The sequence below is a fragment of the Ambystoma mexicanum genome, chromosome 2q, assembly GCF_040938575.1.
Source record: "Ambystoma mexicanum isolate Mex_15411 chromosome 2q, UKY_AmexF1_1, whole genome shotgun sequence".
Lineage (NCBI taxonomy): Eukaryota > Metazoa > Chordata > Amphibia > Caudata > Ambystomatidae > Ambystoma > Ambystoma mexicanum.
In genome coordinates this window covers 1,347,434,967-1,347,458,648 of record NC_090924.1, presented here as the reverse complement: position 1 = coordinate 1,347,458,648, position 23,682 = coordinate 1,347,434,967, and the positions used below count along the sequence as shown (strand labels likewise).

At 44.9% G+C, this 23,682-nt stretch overlaps 2 protein-coding genes across 3 annotated transcripts in view; one reads left to right on the top strand and one right to left on the bottom strand.

Moving 5' to 3' along the window:
- The window catches only part of OSBPL10 (oxysterol binding protein like 10), a 2,898,140-nt gene that overhangs the window by 433,019 nt on the left and 2,441,439 nt on the right, over window positions 1-23,682 (top strand). The window lies entirely within an intron of this gene.
- CMTM8 (CKLF like MARVEL transmembrane domain containing 8) overlaps window positions 1-23,682 on the bottom strand; it is a 131,279-nt gene that overhangs the window by 12,410 nt on the left and 95,187 nt on the right. Inside the window, exon 2 of the mRNA XM_069648802.1 lies at window positions 17,389-17,562. Within this exon, the coding sequence (XP_069504903.1) occupies window positions 17,389-17,562 (174 nt within the window). The remainder of the gene's footprint in view (window positions 1-17,388; window positions 17,563-23,682) is intronic.

Genomic DNA, 23,682 nt, shown 5'->3' with positions numbered 1-23,682 from the left:
TATATACAGGATATTCAAGAGAAGTGGAGCATGGAAACTAGAGAACAATGGGATAAAACACCAGCCATATTTTATCATATACTAGTACAAGGGCTCCCAGAAGGAGTTCAGAAACAACTAAAGAAAGTAGTGGGAATGGAAGTAAAACCATGGCCTGAAATACAGCTGACAATAGTACATCACTGCAGGATATGGCAAGGAAAAATGAAACAAAAGGAAGAGGACAGGAAAACAGAAGAGGCCAAACTAGTACAGAAAAAACTAACTAAATACACAATGGAAGGGGCACTAATAACTGCGCCCACAACAATGGCCCAAAGCCCCACACAAGTAGTGGCTGCACAAGATCCTGCTCTAATAGCACCTCCACAAAGTATAATACAGCAAATGCCGCCACTACAATTACACGCACCAAACGTGGGAGGAGGGTACCCAATGCAAGGAGCTGGGTATTATGGTTATAACAGGGGGAGAGGAGGATTTATGAGAGGGAGAGGATACAGATATAATACCCAACAGCAGGTGGGGGGAGTTGGAAGTTCCTACCCCACAGGGCAACCGGTATACCAGGACAACACAGGGAGCTTCCCATGGCAAAACAGAGAACCACCCGTGTGTTGGAGTTGTGGACTACTAGGACACATGTCACGCACGTGTAGGGTCCGGCCAGGAACACCAGCATGGAATGAGCAGGCACAACCTAGGCCACCACAAGAACAACAGCCACTGCAGCAGCAGCAATTAACACAACAACAGCCACTGCAGCAACAGCAATTAACACAACAACAGCCACTGCAGCAACAGCAATTAACACAACAACAGCCACTGCCACAACAACAAGTAGTGATAACACAACAACCCCAAACTGAACAAACGCAATTGGGTAGGGTGACGGTATTGGGACACAACCCTTACACAGGAAATGGCCAATCATTGTACCCCCAATAGGACAGCCCACAGACGGCCTTGGTGTGTCCCATCCTGTCAGTAACACCTAATAGTGCGGAGGAGCCACGCATAGAGGTAACGATAGGTGACAAAAAGTTATCGTTCCTTGTTGACACCGGGGCAACCCGGTCTTGCATAAGGGAAGGTAAATTTAAGATGTCAGGCGAAGCCATGAACACCCAAGGATTTTCTGGGGCTAAAGGATTGGTTCCTTTTACTGATAACGTCCCCTTATCTATCGGAGATTACGATCTGTCAGTTCCACTCTTGTATTATAGTGCCTCACCAGTAAATATACTGGGGAGGGACATAATGAATAGGTTAAACATGACAATCTCCTTTACAGAGGATGGTATAATTTGCTCTACTCCAGGGATTAACATGCTAGCAGCACGACAGATTATGCAAGCATACTGTGGGCAGACAGCAATTAGGGCGGAACCAGTAGATGGCGAGATATTCCAGTATGGAACAGACATGGCATTTGCATGGATGCCAGGGATAGAAGGGAAAATATGGAGGAGGCCAGCAGCTTATCTGTTCCGACCAGAAACACCTGTTAATGAACAAGAAGGAAAGGTGTTTGCAATAGACATTGAAAGCATTATTACAACAGCTGAGTATATTGCTGTGCACGCCCAAGACAAAGAAGGAAGAGCATGGAGGGCAGTGATAGCACTAGCAGAAGGATGTAGGTTGACCCAGGTGTCAGATGAGGAACTGTTTTCAGAAGAAAAGGAGGAGGGGGAAATGGTGTTCATGATGAGTGTAGAAATATGGTTACGAGTGGCTCACAAACAAATAGCGCAGAAAATTGCTATGGCACTTGAGGCACCTGCATGCACCCCAGTCCCCTTCTTTAAGGAGGATATGTCAAAGGTGCCCAAATCATTATGGACCATTAGCCCTTATGACGTAGGATGCATTAAAAGCATAGGGGGTGTACGGATAAAATTGAAAAAAGGTGCAATACTACCAAGAGTAAAACAGTACCCATTGTCAAAAGAGGCAGATGAGGGCATATATGAAACTATAACGGCCCTTATAAACAATGGCATATTGGTCCCCTCAGAATCACCATGTAACACGGCTGTGTACCCAGTGCGCAAGGCTAAAGGGGGGTCTTGGCGCTTCATACAGGACCTAAGGCCCTTGAACAACATAGTGGAAGCAGAATATCCAGTAACAGCAAACCCGGCCACAATATTGTGTGGCATTCCAGCAGAGGCATCACGATTTACAGTAATAGATCTTAAAAATGCATTTTTCTCAATACCATTACACCCCGACTCACAAGATTTAACAAGTTTCACTTACCGAAATACTAAATGGAAACATACCAGGTTACCACAAGGGTATTGTGAATCACCCTCAATTTTCAATAGAGTAATACAGATGGATTTGGGTAACGTTGAGGTGGAAAGCACAGTGTTACAATATGTGGATGACATAATAATTTGCAGTATAAACGAAAGTAAATGCAGAGAGGACTCGTTAAAAATGTTGACTATATTGGCTGAAAAGGGGTATAAGGTAGACATGGAAAAAATACAATACTGTCAGGAACAGGTACTCTACATTGGCCAACTGATATCCCAACATGGAAGAAAGATTGCACCACAAAGAGCACAGGCCATCTCAAGCACTCCCATGCCACAGACTGTGAGAGAACTGCAGCAATTTCTGGGGTTATGCAACTACTGTAGAGCATGGGTATTTGATTACAGCTCATACATAGGACCCCTGCTTGAGGGTTTGAAGGAAGCAAATAAAGGGGAGAAAAGGTTGGGGTGGACTATGGAAATGAGGGAAGCATTTGACGAATTGAAGGACGCGATATCAACAGCTCCAGTACTGGCATCCCCAGACTACGAGCGACGGTTTTTTATATTTTCACATTGCGACTCAGCAGTAATGAAAGCAGTATTGGCCCAAAAAACAAGCATGGGCTATAAACCAGTAGCATTTTATAGCGGTCACTTAGACCCCGTGATGTTAGGCCACTTCCCTTGCGAACAAGGCCTCGCTGCAGCTGCTTTTGCAGTAGAAAAGGCATCAGCAATAACCATGGGGTGTCCAACTACACTGTTTGTGGAACATGCATTATTTGCAATATTGAATAAACCCAAGTCCACACTAACGACACAAAGGGCATCAGGTTATGAGATCATTTTGTCTAGGGCTGAACTAGCGATTGTTAGATGTAGCACTGTTAACCCTGCAAGATTTCTAGCAGAAATAATTGAGGAGGGAGATTACGCCCACGACTGCACCCAACTAAATGAAATATATTCATGTACTAGAAAAGTTGAAGAGAATGCACTAGAGGGAGGTGAGCTTTTATTTATTGATGGGTCATCAACTATTGATCAAGGAGATGGGATACGGAGAACTGGGGCAGCAGTGGTAAAAATGATGGAGGCTCCGGTGTGTGTGGCTATGAAATGTGTACAGCTACCACAGCATTACTCTGCTCAAGCCGCTGAACTAGTTGCACTGATATTGGCATTGAAAGAAAGTTTTAACAAACGTGTAACAATATATTCCGACAGTGCATATGTTACATCAACTGTCCACTCAGGGCTAACAAAATGGAGGAGAAGAGGGTTTAGGAGAGCTGACGGCACTCCAGTGCAACATGCCCTCTTGTTGGCTGAATTAATTGAAGTAATAAACGACCCCCAAGAGCTAGCCCTAGTAAAATGCACCGCACACACCAATGGTGAAGACCACGTCTCAAAAGGGAATGCAGCAGCAGACGCACATGCGAAATATGCTGCATACTTTGGTGAGATATGGGACCCCACAGACTCACAGAGAGGGAGAGGGAGGGGAATGGCTAGGGAGATGTTAATAAGAGAAGGGTATACCCATCTCCCAGCCACACAGATTATGGAATTACAAGCAGCAGCACCAATGGCCGAAAAGGAAATATGGGTAAAAAGAGGATGTACAATGTCACCAACCGACGCACTATGGCGCCAGAGTGGTACTGGGAAAGTTGTAATACCGTTGGCACTTTTAAATACCGCCCTGAGCCAATTACATCACCCAGCCCATACAGGCAAGGAAATAATTGCAGCACGAATTAGAGATGATTGGTTCTGTCCCGAGTTAAATTCTCATGTGTCAAATTTTATCAGCAATTGTCTCACATGCCAACAGTTTACGGCCGGTCATACACTAAAAGTGATAAGAGGTACCATACCCCGGCCAGAAGGACCTTTTCGGCACCTCCACATTGACTATGTTGATATGATCAACATATGTCAAGGTAATAGATACATGATTGTAGTAGTATGCCCATTTTCTAGGTGGATTGAAGCAGGGCCCTGTTCACACCCAGATGCATTTAGAGCAGCCAAATTCATAGTAAGGGAGGTCTTCCCCAGGTGGGGAGTGTGCGAAGTATTAAGATCAGACAATGGCCCACATTTCGCAAACGAAATGTTCCAACATATCACAGCCCTGCTGAGCATAAAGCACAAATTTGCATGTGCATATCACCCACAGGCTAACGGTGTATGTGAACGCCTAAATGGCTTATTGAAGGAGGCAATTGCAAAGATACAACAAACAACAAAGAAAAGTTGGTTGTATTGCCTTCCGTTAGCCTTGTTCGAACTGAGGAACAGGCCAGGGTCCGACCACCACCTCACCCCACACGAGGTGGTTACTGGACGTCAAATGCGCCTTCCCCTAACGCCAACGTCAAGGGCATTCACTGACCACGAAAGTTCAGCGAGTATACTAGGTGATGAAATGTATCAATATGTGTCGTCTTTGATTACTAGTGTTGTGTTTGTGTCTCAACAGCTCGAGCGCACGCGGGGCGGGTCCACCAGAGATAAAGAAGAAGGCGCCAGTACAGAATTAGAAAAAGAGAACTTGTGCAAACTAGCCAAAGGTGACCACGTGCTACTTCGCAATTTCAATAGAAGGTGGAACGACAAAAGGTTCACCGGTCCACATCTGGTAGAAGACGTATCAACAAGAGCAGTAAAACTAAAGGATAAGCGTGCTTGGAACCATCTACTTGATGTAAAGATATACAAACTGCAGACCCGCCCCAGCGCCAACGACAGGTCCATTGGAACAACAGCAACAACATCCCTGACAGCGGAAGGAAGTTCTACCACAGACAACGACCCAATTGTTCCCTTACCTTCTCACTACCCAGACACCCCAGAGACAACAACTGACGAAGAAAGGGGTGATCACTACACTGCCCACCCCATGGTCACACGTTCAAAGAGTAAAAATAATTACGCCATCTCCCCCCCCGCCCATTGACTGCAAAGGACAGTTGTAACTTAAACTGAAAGACATTGGCCGCACAAATACACATGTAAACACGTGAATGTTCTCTTTTTTCTCTCGCACATACAGGAACTGCGTATTATTGTATTATTAAGTAGAAAGCTAACTAACAAAGTCCACTGTCCAGGCGTAGATGGTACTCCCAGACGATAACTACCCAGAAGAATTGTCACACTAATTTGTATACGAAATAAAAAGGCCAACATACCTAAAAAGAAGAAGGGTATGTGTTTACTACACAGCCTTCCTCCTGGCCATAGAATATTACATGCCCCACCTCCGCCCATACTTGCCGGTCTTAAGAGACCAATCACTTAGAGTAGCGTGGGAGCAGCTCTTCGCCTGGGCACTGAATGACTATTTGATAGGGAGAGCTTAAACAAAACAAAACTAACATTTAAAAACGAGCATTTCTGAGAATTTTTAGGCGGGCAACTTTAACGTCGCAAGAATAAGCTGCCAGGACTGCAGCAAGGTAAGAGCAAAATGCCGGTGAGATTAGCAATTGTAATAAAAATAATAGGGATTTTGATGATCACCGGATTTTTGGCTGCTTCTGTATGGCAGTATAGCTGTGCTATCAATTTTGTTGCTGCACCCAAACCTAATATACCCCCGTTCCTTGCTGCAACAGGTGTTACGTCAGGTGGTAGTAGTAACATTGCACCAAAGAAAAATAGAGTTAAACGCAGCACATACTCAGACAATAAAGGTATTGATAATTATGTACAAGATTCAGCACACGTCACAAACAACATATGGTACCAACACATGACCCGCATTGGTAAGCAGACAACTGAGGATAGCTGCTACGTCTGCTCATTAATACCATACGCCATGAGTGCTTCACGAACATTTGTTGCCACAGAAATAAATGAGAAGATAGCGCAGTGCATAATATACTTGGCACTGTTCCAGACGAAAGGAAGATTCCAAGGAACTGTAGTGCACATGACATGGAAAACACGAGACTCATACCCATATGAAAACAACTTCCTCAAGACCTACTTGAGTTATCACAAGACCAGTTTACATGCTGAAGCATTCAAATATATAACAAGTGGCCCTGCAAAAGGAGAAACACAGAAAGTAACACTGCAGTATCTACCATGTGATTGGTACGCCACTGAAGTTCCGGGTAAACAAGGATGCTGGGAGAGGCCGCTACTGACGATAACAGGAAAGGTGTATCTGGATAACAGCTGGGAGATAGGAGTGATTGGCAGCAACATGGTAACAAAAGAAACTATCTCAACCATCGAGACACACAATCACCGATGTTGGACGACGTGGATCAAGTATGTACCAATGCTCACGTGGGTAGAAGAAGATGAAGACCCAATAACGATACTACCGTTGACTGCGCCCAAGGTATGTTACCAGCATAAAGGAGAGGTGGACGTAGGATATAACACCAATTGCGCAAGTGTGACGGAGTTACCTGAGGGGGGAGCGGGAACAGCAGTAATAATGGACCATTATTGGGCCTGTGGAGAAAAGGCATACCATACACTGCCTCCCCTGTGGAATGGTGTGTGCACAATGGTACACGTCAATGTACCATCACTAGTGGTACCTAAGAAGCACGTCGATGTGGCGAAATTTCCTAGAATGAATGAAGGGGATAAGAGAAGAAAGAGATCTGCACCACTCCAGGAGGAGCAAGGGAACAGGACCAACAGCAATGACACTGTCCTAAATAGAAGAAAAAGACAAGGAGAGCCGCTGACAGGAAATTACCTGTGGGGAAGGTCGGAAACGGCACTAACATCAATACCGCCAGAACACAGACTATTCAGCAGAGCAGCAATGTTCTTCTCCTCAATAATACACCCGGGATTACAGGCTTACGCAAACGCAAAATGGCTCCAAATAACTAGATGGGAACTAATGATGACCATCAATTCTACAGTAAATGGGTTCAACGCAATAAAAGAGGAGCTGCGAGCTGTAAGGATGGTAGCACTACAGAACAGATATGTATTGGACCTTCTCACAGCAATGGAAGGAGGAGTTTGTGCAAAGATAGGACAATCATGCTGCACGTTCATACCTGCCAATGATGCTGACAATGGTACACTGACAGAAGCAGTTTCGCAATTAGCTCAGATGCACTCCAAAATGACGGATGAAAGCAATGGTGTGAACAAGGATGAGAGCTGGTTTTCACTATTATGGTCGTGGATGCCATCCTGGCTGTCAGATGGACTGAAAATAATAGTGGGCTGTACTATATTGGCTGGAGCTACCCTGATCATAATTAGATTTTGGAAGGCACAAAAGGCACGCACTACTGACGAGTTGCTGGAAATGGTGGGAATGCACCCCTTGATGCCAGCAGATGACGGCCAGCATACAGGTGTAATAATACAGGAAAGGGAGAAGCTGCGCACCCAAATAATTACCAACCATCTAGACCCACCATCAGTAAAGACCGAGAACCCAAGAAACCCCAGGAGCTACATAGGAAGATGGGTATACTGTACTCCTGGGGGTACCTGTGAATATATGTATTGGTCCTTTGAAGATCATGTAAACCACTATGGACATCTCGGAGGAATAACTAAGATATGGCGAGTAAGAGGAGATAACGAGAAGGATATGTTTGTGGTCGACAAGTCGACCAGAGGGGGGACTGAAGTGGGAGAATGGAAAACCAGGCTCCCGTCCTTCACCTCTCGCGCTTGGCCTAGAGGGTCACGACCCAAACACCCGCCACGAGAAGAGTTTGCCCATTTACCAGACGACCAGATACCCTGGTACAGGAACATACGGATGTGTCCATCTGCTTGCCCAGCAGCCCGCACTGGCCATGCCGACACCTGCGGCGCGGATCAACTAGACTAAAATCTACACGTTGTTAGAGATGCCATGACGACCTAGACAACGGGAAGCACATCTGAACAAATATACACACTGGACATTCCCACACCAACCTACACGAAGAATATACTCAGTGCTATGACGTAGGCGACAGGCATATTCACGGACGTGCATCTTTATTATTTTTATATAGGCTTTCAGAATGCAGAAACGCAAGACGCGTCATGAACTTTTTACTAGCTTGCTCACGCTTCTCTTTGAAACCAGTTACCACCATGAGAAATATAATAAAGACAATACTGATTATGGAATTATATGCTCCTATAACCTAAAGCACCTGTGCACCAAACGGACAACTTATGCACCGGGCCAAAGTAGGCCTCAAACAAGAGCTCCCGTGGACATCAACAAGACAAGAGTCAGTTGCTGATCCTGCAGAATGAGCTTGGCGAAGCAACCAGCCAAGGTCGCAATGTTGCAAACCCACGTTCCAAGAGCAAATCATCAAAGGCACGATGTTGCAACCTCGCACTCCGCGCACCAACGTTAAAGTCACACCGACAAATTAAACCAGACCCACAGTAGAAAAACAATATTAATTGTGCAGAATTATGCCTCTTTCACGGTCCCTCCCCACGTGATCAAGCCGAACCTGACGAGATGCCAAACCCGGGAGAACAGAGGCGTCTGGATCCCTCGCCACGAGACACTGGCAGATACACTTGAAAGGCTCAATGGACATCTGCAACAGTGGGAACGGTACCCCGTCTAGCTATGAATAAGTCCTCACATTGTCTGCATGTACCCATAAGTGAAACATTGTTGCAACTTACAGGTACACCGAGAGCTGGGAACGACGGTGGTCCCAGGCTGGGAAGCTCACGGGCGCACCAATCAGAACATGGGGCTCTTATCACTGACGCCAGCACATTTAGCCAATCCTCAGGAGCCTTCATGTAACAATTTTCATGTATCTAATTGTAGGGACAACCCAGATATACCACCTGACTACACCTTGTCCACTAATATCTTTCTCTATATGTGTGCTATACTAACCCTACCACTCGAACACCCAATTAAGAGTGGCGATAGGTTTTTTGTTAACTTTCTGAAGTGACGCAAGTAGCGCGTCATAACACAGTAAAAAGGGCCTGCGAGCCCCACGATTGAGTGTGTGTCAGGACGAACGCGTGCGCTCCTTGACCCATCCCTGCCGTTTGTCTAATAAACAGCAGAGTCACCTTGCTCCTTGTGTGCGTCTCATACTCTATCTCATCTTATCTGGGATACACACGGGAGGAGTTGGGGCCTCCCTGCCTGGAGGTCTGCGGACGGTCCGGCCGACCCAGGCAGAATTTCCCCCCGACAGAAGGTATAGAAAGTGATCAGTAATCTCAATTATCAATAATCAATATCAGTATCTCTTTATCAATAATCCACCTATATCTAATTTGTTTTTAGAGGCTACCATTCTCGTGACCTTCATCTTGTAAGGGTTTGCGTGGGTGATGAACAATCTTCTCCTATCTCTCAGACATGTGGAGTCCCTCAGGGCTCCTCTCTGTTGCCGCTGCTCTTCAACCTTTACATCTGGCCCCTTCTCGATCTTTTGAACAAACTAGGAGTGCAATATACGAATTACGCTGATGACACTCAGGTTGTTATTCAGTTGAGTGGCTCAGACAGCAGCGATTCGGAAACCATTAACCGAATATATAAGGCCATACAAGATTGGATGGCTTGTAATTCTCTTGCTCTTAATGATACAAACACTGAACTCCTTATTGTGGCATCTAAAAACATCTGGGCAAAACTTGATCCTAACTACGCCTCTTTCCATATTGCCAATAACACCATCATAGTTCAAAAGAAAGTCAAAACATTACGAGTAGTACTTAATGAAGAACTCTCCATGAAATCCCATATTTCTTGCATTAAATCTAGTTGTGGTGTTATAAACAGGAGAATTAGATATATATGACCATTCATATCGGAAGAGAACTGTGCTCTATTGTCCACTGCATTGATAAATTCAAGATTGGACTATTGTAACAGCCTCCTGGCGGGCACCACAGCCTCTAACTTCCAATCCTTACAAGTGGCACAGAACAATGCCGTGCGTAATATTTTCAATCAGTCACGTCGCACACACATCTCTACTTTTAGGAAAAATCTCCACTGGCTACCCGTCAAACACCGCATAACGCATAAGATGCTTACTACGACCCATAAATGCCTCAGTCTTAGCGGCCCAACCTATCTGTCATCCCGTATAGGCATCAAACCTAACGGGAGGAACCTTCGCTCTTCTTCTGCGGTCACTCTCAATTATCCTAAATTTAGGACAGCCAAATTTGGAGGTACTACATTGGATGCTCAGGGCCCCCTTTTATGGGACACACTTCCAGCTGGTATACGGCAGATCCAGAGCTATACAGCGTTCAAACGTGCCGTAAAGACTCACTTATTTAACCTGGAATAATCTCCTGACTCGCTTCTCCATCTGCCTCTTATGCTTGTTTGTCTTTGTCTTGTTCTCTGTACGCCCTGAGGCCCACGGGCATGTTGGCGCGTTACAAAAATTAAAATAAATAAATAAATAAATAAATAAATAAATAAATCTTGGACTTGTTTATTTTTAGGTCATTTTGCATAATCATTTAAAGCATCAAATAGCTGCTGCAAACCGACTCGCATTTGGTCAAGAAGAAGAACATCATTGGCCTAGCAACACAGAAGAAGCGCTGGTTGTTAAGCCATAGGGGAGTAAAAGCAAAAGACTCTTGTTGATCTCCTTAATCAGACAAACGGATATTAAAAAGGCAGGGTGCTAAAAGTCCAGAGTTAGTGGAAATACTCCTAGAGAGATTTTCTTTTTGATCCAACCACACTCTGATGGAAGTATCTGTGTGCAGGTAGATACAAATACTTATATTGCCTGGGTCAAGACCACATTTCACCAGCTTTCATCCCTTTAAAAGAGGTACCCGTATGTTTCTGAAAAATGGTCTGATAGGGATCAGAGTGGTTACCCTTGTTATAAATGGGTACTACTATGGACGTCTTCCAGGAAATTGGGAGTTCTTTTTTCCTAATAATCTTTAAGAACAAGATATACAATATATAAGCCCATAATACCTGGGCCTGTTTTATTATTTGGTTTGATAGACCATTAGGGAAAGGGGCCCTTGAATTACTCGTTTTCTTAATAAGAAGTAGAATATCGCCTTTGCCATAGTTCATGACCTATTCCACCGGAGTAATGCAAGCCTCACATCCATGGAGTGGACTCTCCATGGTTCAAAGAGAGGGATAAATGGTCCAACCGAGTAGATTGGGATGGATTTGTGAGGTTTCCAAAGGGCGATTAATTAAGGAAAAATTCTCTGTTGCTTTCGTAGATAATATTTTTAACATAGCTTCAACATCCCACTGGAGCATTCCGTGTTTATGCTGCTTGAGCCAATTCTTATAGCTTTGTCGCTCTTGTCTAATAGATTTGAGTTTCTTGCCTATGGGTTTATGGCCCTTTGTAATGTGTGAGACCTTTTTCCTCATGCCCCATTTTCTTTTTTTGTAACTGGGGATCAAACCTCATCTGCACTCACTGCACTCTGCTCCATAAATAGTTAACAAATTAGGTCAATTGCATGCACAAACACAGTAAATATAGCCCATGGGAGGTGCTTACGTTCAGATCTGAATAGAAGGTTTACCAGGATGCAGGGTGATCAGAGTTTCGATTTCCTGAGCTTGTTTCTACATTGTACTTCCGGGTTAAATATTCCTAAGTGGTGAGTTGGGAAGGCATTGATGGTACACCCAGACTGAGGGCATAAGCAGACATAAAGTAACTGACAGAGAGGAGATGGCACTGTGTATTTGGCACACTTGCATAATAGCTGACAGGGAGTGGCTGAGGCGAGGGTGGTTGACATGGATTGGATGATAAAGTGAATGTCAGCCTCCATTTCCTGCACTACTACAGATATGCGGCTGCCTTACCTCCAGCATGGATTGTCACTGGGTAAATTACTACTGGGTAAATGCGGGCAGCTTCCAGAGGGATACAATGTAAATGCTCCCCACAATGGATAACTGCAGGAGGCATTTGCACTGAAGCGTACAGGAGATTTTACCCATGTTTTACTCTTCACTTTTCTTCACTGTTGGAAAAGTTGAACATTTGAGGGGGGGGGGGAGAAGTGTGGGGGGGGCCGAAGGGGAAATGGACGTGATCCCGTCCGTGCAATGTACGTTAATAATTATAATGATCCGTGTGGACTCACTAGTGCAGAGTGCCTGTTAGAGTGGTGGGAGATAAGCAGCTGACACATTAGTTGGTGCAGTGCGACCGACTGTGTGTGACAAAGAGTGGCTGACAGAATAGCTGGCACGGAGTGGCTGACAAAGAGTAGTTGACACACTGTCGATAACAAAGTGTAAAATGCACAGATTGGCTCAATGCACGTCTGACGCAGAATACAGACCAATGGCAGCTGACACAGACTGGTTGGCAAATAAATGTTGATAATGTGGAGGACACAAGGTTGCTGCGCAGTGGCTGGCCAAGCACAGATGTCATAGGATGCCGGACAGAGCAGCTGATGCAGAGAAGACAGTGTAATTGGCACAGAGTTACTAGCACAGAGTAGCTGACACAGAGATGACGCAGTGTGGCAGATGTAATTGACACAGAGTTACTAGCAGAGAGCAGTTGATGCAGAGATGACGCAGTGTGCAGATGTAATTGACACAGAGTTACTAGCAGAGAGTAGCTGACACAGAGATGACAGTGTGGCAGATTTCGAGCAGCTGACGGCTTTAATTGGCGCAGAGTTACTAGCAGAGAGTTGCTGACACAGAGATGACGCAGTTGACAGATTTCGAGTAGCTGACAGTTGTAATTGGCACAGACTTACTAGCAGAGAGTTGCTGACACAGAGATGATACAGTGTCGCAGATTTCGAGTAGCTGACGGCTGTAATTGGCGCAGAGTTGCTAGCAGAGAGTAGCTGACACAGAGATGACGCAGTGTGGCAGATTTCGAGTAGCTGACGGCTGTAATTGGCACAGAGTCACTAGCAGAGAGTTGCTGACACAGAGATGAGGCTGTGTGGCAGATTTCGAGTAGTTGACGGCTGTAATTGGCACAGAGTTACTAGCAGGGAGTTGCTGACACAGAGATGACGCAGTGTGGCAGATGTAATTGACACAGAGTTACTAGCAGAGAGAAGTTGATGCAGAGATGACGCAGGGTGGCAGATGTAATTGACACAGAGTTACTAGCAGAGAGCAGTTGATGCAGAGATGACGCAGTGTGGCAGATGTAATTGGCGCACAGTTACTAGCAGAGAGCAGCTGATGCCGAAATGACGCAGTGTGGCAGATGTAATTGGCACAGAGTCACTAGCAGAGAGTTGCTGACACAGAGATGAGGCAGTGTGGCAGATTTCGAGTAGCTGACGGCTGTAATTGGCACAGAGTTACTAGCAGAGAGTAGCTGACACAGAGATGAGGCAGTGTGGCAGATTTTGAGTAGTTGACGGCTGTAATTGGCACAGAGTTACTAGCAGAGAGTAACTGACACAGAGATGACGAGGGCGCTAATGCTCATAAGACGTTCCACAGATCAGGAGTGGCCAGGCCTGGTGAATCATTGAGAGGGAATGCACACTGCAAGGCTGCACTGGATGCTGCCATTTCGCGCACAGGATGTTAACAAGATGCATTCTAAACAAGAATTTTCCTGAAGAAGGCAACTCTTTAACATTACCAAATTTTACAAATTGTGGGGGAATTGGGTAAGGTGGTGTGGGGGTAGAGAGGATAGGCGTGTAAAACATTCGGGGGTATTTGGGATAACCCCCCATGAAAATAAGGTTAGGAAGGAAAAAAAGGAAACTTGGGAAACTGCAGTTGGGAAACTGCAGGATGGGAAGTTAGGGGGTGGCGTCTCATTAGCCTAGATACGGTTGAACGTGCACACGTTTTTCCAATAGATGTGTTCAATTCAGGTCATGTTTTAGCAAATTGATTCTCAGATCAGCCTTCACTTGTGAATGGGTAACGGTAACTTGTAACCTATAGGCAAGTCCGACCAAGACCCTGACAACACCCTCTCCACTGTTATAAACACCTGCATGACAAACAACAATCTCAAGCTACATCCAACCAAAGCAGAAATAATGATCTCTCCACCAGACGACAATGAAACAGGCATACCCTGAGCATAAGAACCCAACCGGAGATATCGGCATTGATAAAAAATCTGGGAATCCTCATGGACAACGGCCTCTCTTTGGAACCACAAGTCAATGCAACAACAATTAAAATGTTCACCTCCTGTGCTTAATACAAGGGATCCTCTCATACCTCAATGTCCCACACAGAACCCTTGCAATCATCTCCTTGGTATTATGAAGAATAGACTATGCAAATAATCCCTACTTTGGAATGCCAGAATGCCGCACAAAGAAACTACAACACATCCAAAATACCACAGCAAGATTATTCCTGAGACTAAATAGAAGAGACCACATCACACCGGCCCTGAGAAGTCTTCACTGGCTTCTAGTAAAGAAACAGATTAACTTCAAAGCCCTCTTCATTGCTCATAAATCATTATACGGACAAGGAGCTGAATTCCTCCAAGCAAAAATCACCCATTGACAACCAGGAAGAAACCTAAGATTGAGCAATGAACTCCAAATAGAAACGAGACACTACGAAAAAGGAAACTGCCTTTTCCTATCTGATAGCCAAACTATGGAACTCGATGCCGAAGGAAATAAGAGCAACAGAAGATCACCTAACATTCAGGAAACGACTGAAAACCTGTCTCTTCAACTCACCGAGAATGCGTGCCTCTACAAACCATACACCCGGACCAAAGCAAACACGGGACAATACAGAATGATGAACCAATGATAAAACTACTCATCACCCAGAGATCACCAGAAGCCAACTAAACACATCCTTTCTCTTTTTCCATCTCTCCACAACTCTCATGTACTACACACGGCCAGAATGCTAGCGAAACAACCCAACAAATACACACAGACCACACACCCCTCTCTAATAATGCTACAAACCCAATACCTGCAGACAACAAACAACTCAGCCCCTGGATGCCACCCTTCCAGGCACAACAAGCTCAATCCACAAAACAAAGCACACCTAGAAAGCTCACGTGCACAGATGCCAGTTTCTCCTGGTTCTGCATGCATCAATGCATGTTGGTTTTGAGCGCTTCATACAAATGTACTAAATAAATCAATCAACAGATTAGCATAACCTCTATCCCATCCCTCCTTTCTTCACAAACCAACTCCACCCACTTTTCTTACAGAGCCACGTGAGTGCCTGGAGACCATGCACATGGCAACAGTGCGCGGTATAAATCAACATAACATAACATAAGCATCTCTTTTGTGATTTCCTGCAGCTGAGGTCATGGACAAATGACATCCTGATCACTCTTAAGACTGTGACGCCGCTGTTAGGATGTCTACTACTGTCATCCTGCATCCTTGTTTAATTACCAAGCACTGTAAACATTGTTAGGTACTGCTTCTGATATTACTTCCATGTGGCACTTGAGATGCTGCGCAAATAAATAAATACATACAGATCCAGGTAGCGATGGTAAAAGCCCTTCATGTGTTGATGCATTCAACGGACAAGAACCTGGGGGCATGTGAATGCATTCTTAGAACAAAGATTGGAAAACTTGTCTCAAAACAATAACTGCACAGATAACTCAGCCTTCCGTAGATAGGTTCTAGATACAGAAATAAGCTTGCAGTGCCTTATTGAAATATAAGGCCCATCGGGCCATGACTTGAGATCACCACTGATTGAATTGACCAAACACACCTGCCTGCCCTCATAAAACTGCTCTTTTGAAACTCTCTGTTAAATGTGATTTTTCCGATATATCTTAATATTCTTTCCATCCTGATGAAGGCTTAAACACTATGTAAAGCTGAAACAATTGTCAACATCAAACCTCTGTTGTTAAGTTATTGACCCAGGTTGTTGTGAGCTTCATGATGCATGTGCACAATGATCACACTTTGTGCAGACATCACTAGAAGTATCCTTGTGTAGCTTGTTTGGTTTGGAAATATGTCAAAGCATTGAACAGCAGTACACTATTTCTAAAATGCCCAAAGGGAGCTCAGATTAATTCTGATCCTATCTAAATCCATCCACTGTTGAGCTCGGAGTTATCAGAGTGGGTAGATTCAGATGAATGCATAGAGTGGGTTATGCCTCAAGTTAGATATGGCTCATGTAAAAGAGAGGATAAATTTGGCTCAATGTAGAATCTGTAGGTTCGCCTCAATGTACTGAGTCTGTTGATTCAGCTCAATGTACAGAGTGGGTATCAATGTTTAGAGTGGGTAGATTCAGATCAATGTACAGAGTGGGTATATTCAGATCAATGTATAGAGTGGGTAGATTCAGATTAATGCACAAAGTGGGTAGATTCAGATCAATGTACAGAGTGGGCAGATTCAGATCAATGTAAAGAGTGGGTATATTCAGATCAATGTATAGAGTGGGTAGATTCAGATCAATGTACAGAGTGGGCAGATTCAGATCAATGTACAGAGTGGGCAGATTCAGATCTACGTGTAGAGTGGATAGAATCAGAGTAATGTACACAGTGGGTAGATTCAGATCAATGTACAGAGGGGTAGATCCAGATCAATGTAGAGAGTTGGTAGATTCGGATCAGTGCACAGAGTGTGCTGTTTCTGCTCCATGTATAGGGTGCATAGATTCCGATCATTGCATGGAATGGGTATCCTAAACACAATGTATAGAGTGTGTGGAATCAGTCCAATGAACAGAGTGGGTAGAGTTTAATCAATGTATAGAGGTCGATTCAGATCAATGAGTGAACAGGTGGATTTGGATCAATGCATAAAGTAGGTAGATTCAGATCAATGGTGGAGTGCTTAGATTCGGATAAATGTATAGAGTGTGTAGGGTTGGCTCAATGCATAGAGTGGGCATTTTTTGATCAATGTATAGAGTGGGTGGATTCAGCTCAATGAATAGGGAGGGTAGGTGCTGGTCAATTTAGAGTGTGAAGAGTTTGCTCAATATATAGAGTGGGTAGATTCAGATAAATGTTTAATGATAAAGGCATATTTGGATCAAGGTATAGACTGGGTAGATGTAGATCATTGTACATAGTGTGCTGATTTGGCTCAATGTATAGAGTGTGCAGATTCAGAGCAATGTACAGAGTGGGTAATGTCCATGAGTTTGTTCTGCACTTACCACTGTGGCCCATGGCACGTGGGAGATCCGGGTGTACGCCATTGTGATGTAGATGATTAAGAAGAATACTGAGAGGACCCAATAGCAGACGGCTACGAACATCACCCAGCCAAAGCCGGGGAACAGGAAATATTCTGTGCCTGCAATCAGCGCCCACACCAGCATCCCCAGCACCTGAGTAGAGAAAACAGGAAATAAGCATTAGGGAGTTGCCTTTCAACTGGGTGCACACCACTTCACACTTAGCTTATTGGACATACACATCTGTTATTATGGCAATCACCCCTTTGTCTGGGGGCAGACAGGGCTGGCAATAGCCTGCCAGCCCGAACCCAGGCAGGCCCGAGCGAAGCGAGGACCATCGGCGAGGGCTCTGGGCCGTTACCGACCATGCCATTCGCAACCCGGTGTTCATCTGGGGTGCAAACGGTTTATTTTTATTTTCCGGAAGATTGGTTGCGTGTATTGCGCAACGCCGAACTCCCGGGAAAAAAAGAATTAATTAATGACTAAGTCCCTTTTCCATGTCTATGTTAGCGGCTGCAGGAGGAGTGCCGTGACCGGAGCACTAAGCTGTCAGCGGCAGCAGGGAAGTGGGGAGGGTGGGAGGAGGTGGGGAAAGGGTATGCTTTGTTTTGGAGGGGTGAGGGTGAGCGAGGGGAGGCAACATGGAGAGGCTTCCTGTTGCCTCCCCACAATCAAGATGGCGCCACCTGCACAAGGGCGTTGGGTGACTGCAAACAGCCAGCGGTATACAGGGTATTCTCACCCGCTCTTCCAGTCACCTAATTGGCTGAGTGCCCTTCCCCAGGTGCGAATATACTTAATTTTTTTCCAATTATTCCCTTTCGTTATTTTATAAGAGTAAAATATGAAAGACCTCCTGAAGGAAGATGCAGGTAGATATATCTGTCTACCCGGCTTTGTTTCCCCTATATTTACATATATATATATATGTATATATAGGGGAAACAAAGCTGGATAGAACAGACGACTGCACAAGGCAGTAGGATGGTTCAAGATAGTGTGCATGGCTAAGGAGGTGGCGCAGGACAGGATCCGCGATCATCCACCAAGGCGGTGGAGCGGCAGAAAGATCTGCGGAGCTGGGGCATTCCCTGTGCTTGAAGAAATGAGCTTTCCCTTCTATTCTTTAGCTCAGGATGGATGGGGAGGTTCTGAAGTGAGGTGGGTGTTGATCAGAGTCTGAGTTATGATATGATAGGTTATGATAGGTTATTTATAACGCGCTTAATACCCAGAGGTTTCTAAGCGCAGACCCGGGGATCGAACCTGTGGTGCTCCATGTCGTCTTGCTTCCAAGGTGAGCGCGTTGCCCCTGAGCTATCCTCCCGAGTCCATGGCTTGAGGAGGCTTGCTTTCTAATCTTTTCTTTTTTGCATTTTATGATATCGAGTTCTGTAGCGTTGGCCTTCTGAGATGTTAGGTTTTCAGACACGCATGGTGCCGCATAGGTTGTAATGCACTTGCAGCGTGATCCAGCGGGCTTTGAAGGTGATGCACGGCTGGAGAGGCAGCTACCGCAAGGTTTTAAATTTGGGGGTTGGTATTGTGGGATTGAGATACAGGTGTGCAGGATCTTCATAAATTGCACCAATGATGTGCTGGAGACACACACCATGAAGAGGTTCACACTTTCCACACTGTGGGACAGGACTGGTGTCTGGACGATGGGTGGAGAGTCTGAGTCAGGTCGGTATAGCTTTGTTCTTCATGGGAGGGAGAGGTTGTACCAGGCTGTATGGGCTTAGTTGATGATGGGAATCTTGAATTAGAGGTCCCCGTCTACCATGAATCCTGCGTGACTTTGTTTTCATGGGCAGTTTGGAAGAGAAGCCATTGAGCTTCATGATGCAAGGACAGTTCTGGGTCTGACTTTGCCTGGAGCTATTGATTAAAAGGAGGAATTATTCCGCCTTTGTTGCGTTCAGCATTACGTAAATGCTTGATTCAGCCTTGTATAGTTTACTGTGACATAGCAGACGCAACGTTACCAAAACCACCCCCTATTGGCCAAGCCGGGTGGTTACGAAGGCCCTTGTCAACTGCACTGCAGGTGTTTCCCTGGACAGCTGGTAGTGCTCCAGTAGTAACCAAAGGTAAGATGCAACGGTGTAACGTTGGGTCGGGGTCCCCGCCAATTCGCCCCTTCCGCATAGGGTCAGAAGGGATCCTTAAGCCAAGCTCCCTGCCCCATTCTTTGATGCTGCTGGTCAGGGCCGGCTGAAGATTTGTCTGGGCTTGTGGGTGCCTATTTCAACATGATGTTTGGGGTCCCCCTTGCTTAGAGTGGAGAAAAACAGTCTAAGGCACCCGTGGGGTGCCTACATTATAATTCAGGCTGTTTTTATGGTATTCATGTTTGCACCATTTACATCTGTATTTGTCCCTCTTTATTTTTGTGTCATTTTGTCTGTAGTTATCCACATTTATTTGTGTTATGTTAAAAAAATGTATGCTAAGTAGTATTTCGCACATTGACTTAGATGATAACATATGAATGCCTGGTTGCCTGTAGCGGACGCTCATAGGCCTCGGGTCTTGTGCAGCGAATCACGGTCTGCCTATCTGCTGCCATTTAGACGCTTATAGGTCATACGTTTGAAAACAAAAGGCGCGAATGCCTTTTTTCGACAGTAAAAGGACCGATAAAAAGGATTGCATTTTTTTTTATGGGGGGGTTCCCACCACCCCCCCCATTTTCCTTTTATAAAAAAGTTTTTTATATATGCTAAACTAAAAAAAGATATAAATAAATACATTTTAAAAAAATTCAATCCTTTTTTTCGGTCCTTTTACGGTCGATCAAAAGGTCAATTGATGCTTTTGATTCGAACATTTGACCGGACACCCATTTAGACAACTTACAAAGGAAATAAATGTCCTTTTCAACCTTTCTGTTAGGTTACTTTGCACAGCCTTTGACCTGAAATGCATGATTAACAACTTAAAGGGCCAACACATGCATTTCTGTTTTGTTCCAATTTTCTACAAATACTGGAAGGCAACAGGGTGATTTCCATCTGTATTTATATGTACAAATCAGTAAAAACAGAAATCGGGGAGCCTTAATTACAATGGGGACACAACAATCGAGCCAGGGGCTTAATAGACTGCAGATTATCATGAGCCAGCAGAAAGGCGAAACACTAAATGTCCACTGAAAAGCTATGAATCCTTCTTTGTTCACAGGGGGCTGATGTAGAGAACCCAGACTAAGAGAGGAGATGGCTTGAAGGGCATCTTGTATTGCTGCTGCAGAGTGCGCATTTAAAGCCCCAAATGAAGGAAATACATTGCTGTGTCATAAGATTGCTCGACTGCCCGATGGGGTCAGTTGCTGGGGGCCCCTTTCAACTGAAAGAGATGAAAGGCCCTTATGCGTTCCCTGCCGATGGTCGATGCAAGGAGCTGTTCTCATTTGCATGATCCCCGCCTTATGTCAATTAGGTCAACCAGCACTGACGACGCTGCAGCGGTACCCACCACCGGTGATATGGAATAACCAAGAACCGTGCTCCCTCTTTCCACCGACCCCTCGACAATGAATGGTAATGAACTTCAAGCGGTTGCATGCAGTTAACGCCAGAGGTACATCACCAGCCAACAGCTGGCATACATTCAGATACAGGCAGCTCTACATAACCACCACCCTTACCCCTGAGCTCTGAAGAATGCTCTTGATGTAATCAGTCACCTCCTGGATCCTAGTGGACTCATAATAATTCCAGTCCATTCAATTATCCATAACCCCATAAATGCAACAATAGATATTGCTGAGCTGGACTTAGTGCTTAGAACAAAGAAAGAGAGATTGCTTGTGCATTACCATCATTATGGGCTTGGGGGACAGCTCAGGGGCAGCCCGTTTGTTTTTCGAAGGAAGATAATGCAGAGCAACACAGGTTTGAATCCTGGTTCCGCGCTTAGAGGCTGGTCTCTGGTACATAATAAAAGGTGAATTAATTAATGATTTAAAGGAGGAATTGCAGGGTGTGTTCAGCAAATGGCACCCCTCATCTCCCTACCTCCCACTGTGATGAGGTTGCCCTAAGGTGTATTTTCCAACCTTGATCTGCCCCACCCCTAATATCAGAGGGTAACCAAGGATTAGAATAATATGTGGGCGGTTCATAGTACAGCTCTGTCTTACGCGGCAGCGTTAGGCGTGCACAGATGCGTAATCACAGAGGTGAACGGGGATACACAGAGGAGGGAATGGGTGATGCCTGAATGTGCGTCTTTACACAAAAAGTGGCATATGGGGCCTGTGGTGGTCCGACGGCGGTGCACCCTTTACTTAATTAGGGATAGCTGGTCATTACATACCTTGCAGACTGGCATTCGTGTGTTGGTGCAGTGCTGACCTTGCGTGCTGTGCATGTCCGTGGATAAACAGTGCCCATGCTGGCATGAGATAACATGACACAAGCACGTGTTGGCTTTGCCACTGCTTGTTTGCTTACTGTATGGCACAGGCAACATAGATAGTCTGGGCTTTTGTACAGGGATTGTATAAGCATTTTCCAGACGTTCGCGGTTTTGCAAGGTGTTGCTATCAAAATAATATCTGGTTTTTCTTTGCAGTTTACAGCGCTTCATGCTACAATCGGTGTGCGTCTAAACTCTTCAAAAAGTTGTGTAAAATTGGATTTTGGATATAGATTAATAGTGTTATTGTTCTGATGTTATTGTTTATAGTAGTTCTTGTTGGTTTGACTTATTTGACCTGTGTGTTGAATCTGTATTTTGAGGAAAATTTAATAGAGATATTGTTAAAAAAAAAGTAGTGTTGCTATTATCCAATTTAATGGTACTCATTTTAACAAACCTTGGAAGGACCAATAGCTTCATTGGCTTGCGTGCATTTTAATCCGTGTCTGCAGGCTTAGCTGGCGCGCAATCTAGTGTTCACGTCATATGGCAGCTGTTGCTAATATAGACCACATATTTCTCTCTAAAGCGCCGGTACTCCCACCCACCAGGGTTGCCCAAGCACATTCTGGAGCCCCTCATTCACTCCACATTACATTGTGAACTAACATAAAAGTATCCAAATCTGCCTTGGAAACACAACCCAATCACCACAACATTTTAAGATCCACCTCCTCGCTTTTGGACAATCGTGGCCCACCTGAAGGACTGACACGCACCCAGGCTATCACAAAATATTCATTCCACCCTGTGTGTGTAAGGTCTGGATATCCCTGGCAGGGGGCAAGTACGCCACTCCATGGAGAAGCTTAAGCATACTAACATAACATTTCCTTCAAACATACAGGTACTCCCATCATTGGCCGGGTATTGTGAGGCTGGGTTAGAAAGTGGAAACATTCTTTCATGGAATGCAGCGCGCCTCCATCTTTTAAACTAGGAGCACGGCCTGCTCTCCCCCTGCCTGGGGAAGCATGCACTTGCCAGCATTTCAATCTGTACGTATCTTTTCCCAACGCACTACTTTGCATGTGGAAGGATACAGCGCTCAGCCCAGTAAATATGCATTCAGACTGGGGCTGGCTACGCAACATTGTGTTCCACAGCCGAGCCCACAGAAATGGGCATCTCTCATTAGTAAATCAGAGAGGTAGTCATTATCTATTTAATATTTTGCTTTTCATGGAAAGGCCGTCTTTGTTAGAAGGATAGGACCAGAGGAGGTGGCAAAATAATTAATATCACAGAAGTAATAGGCAGCGCCGGAGGCACACACCAGAAGGAAGAGGGAGACTGGGTGTGGCCTGGGTGGGAATTCCCAACAGGCAGGCATTGCACAATGACCACTTGAGTCTTGCTGCGTTCAGTCCTAAATAGGAGCTGCAGTATTGGAGACCGACGAGGGATATTGCTGAATGTGGCATTCATTCTTTGAGACGAGCGGAGCCCCAAGCGCATCCGCCCCTTTTCCCATGAGGCCATTTTGATGCTGCGTCTATTAAAAATGTATGCAACACCATCATGTTGTATTGCACATTCATGTAACAATCTGCTGTATCGTGGAATACTACAACATATAATGAACTCGAGTTTCATAAATCAACATTTCTTCAAAACGTTAGACAACTTGACAACAACACAACGTGACACCATTACACAGGGCTAGAGATCATGACGGAAGGCAAGACAATATGACGCAAGGCAACATTACACAAAATAATGCAATACCCACAACGCAAGACAATAAAACGGAATGATTTAGGCAAAACGATACACACAAGACGACGACTCAATCAACAACAATATGGCACCAGAAAAGTAAACGTCAAACAAAAAAAT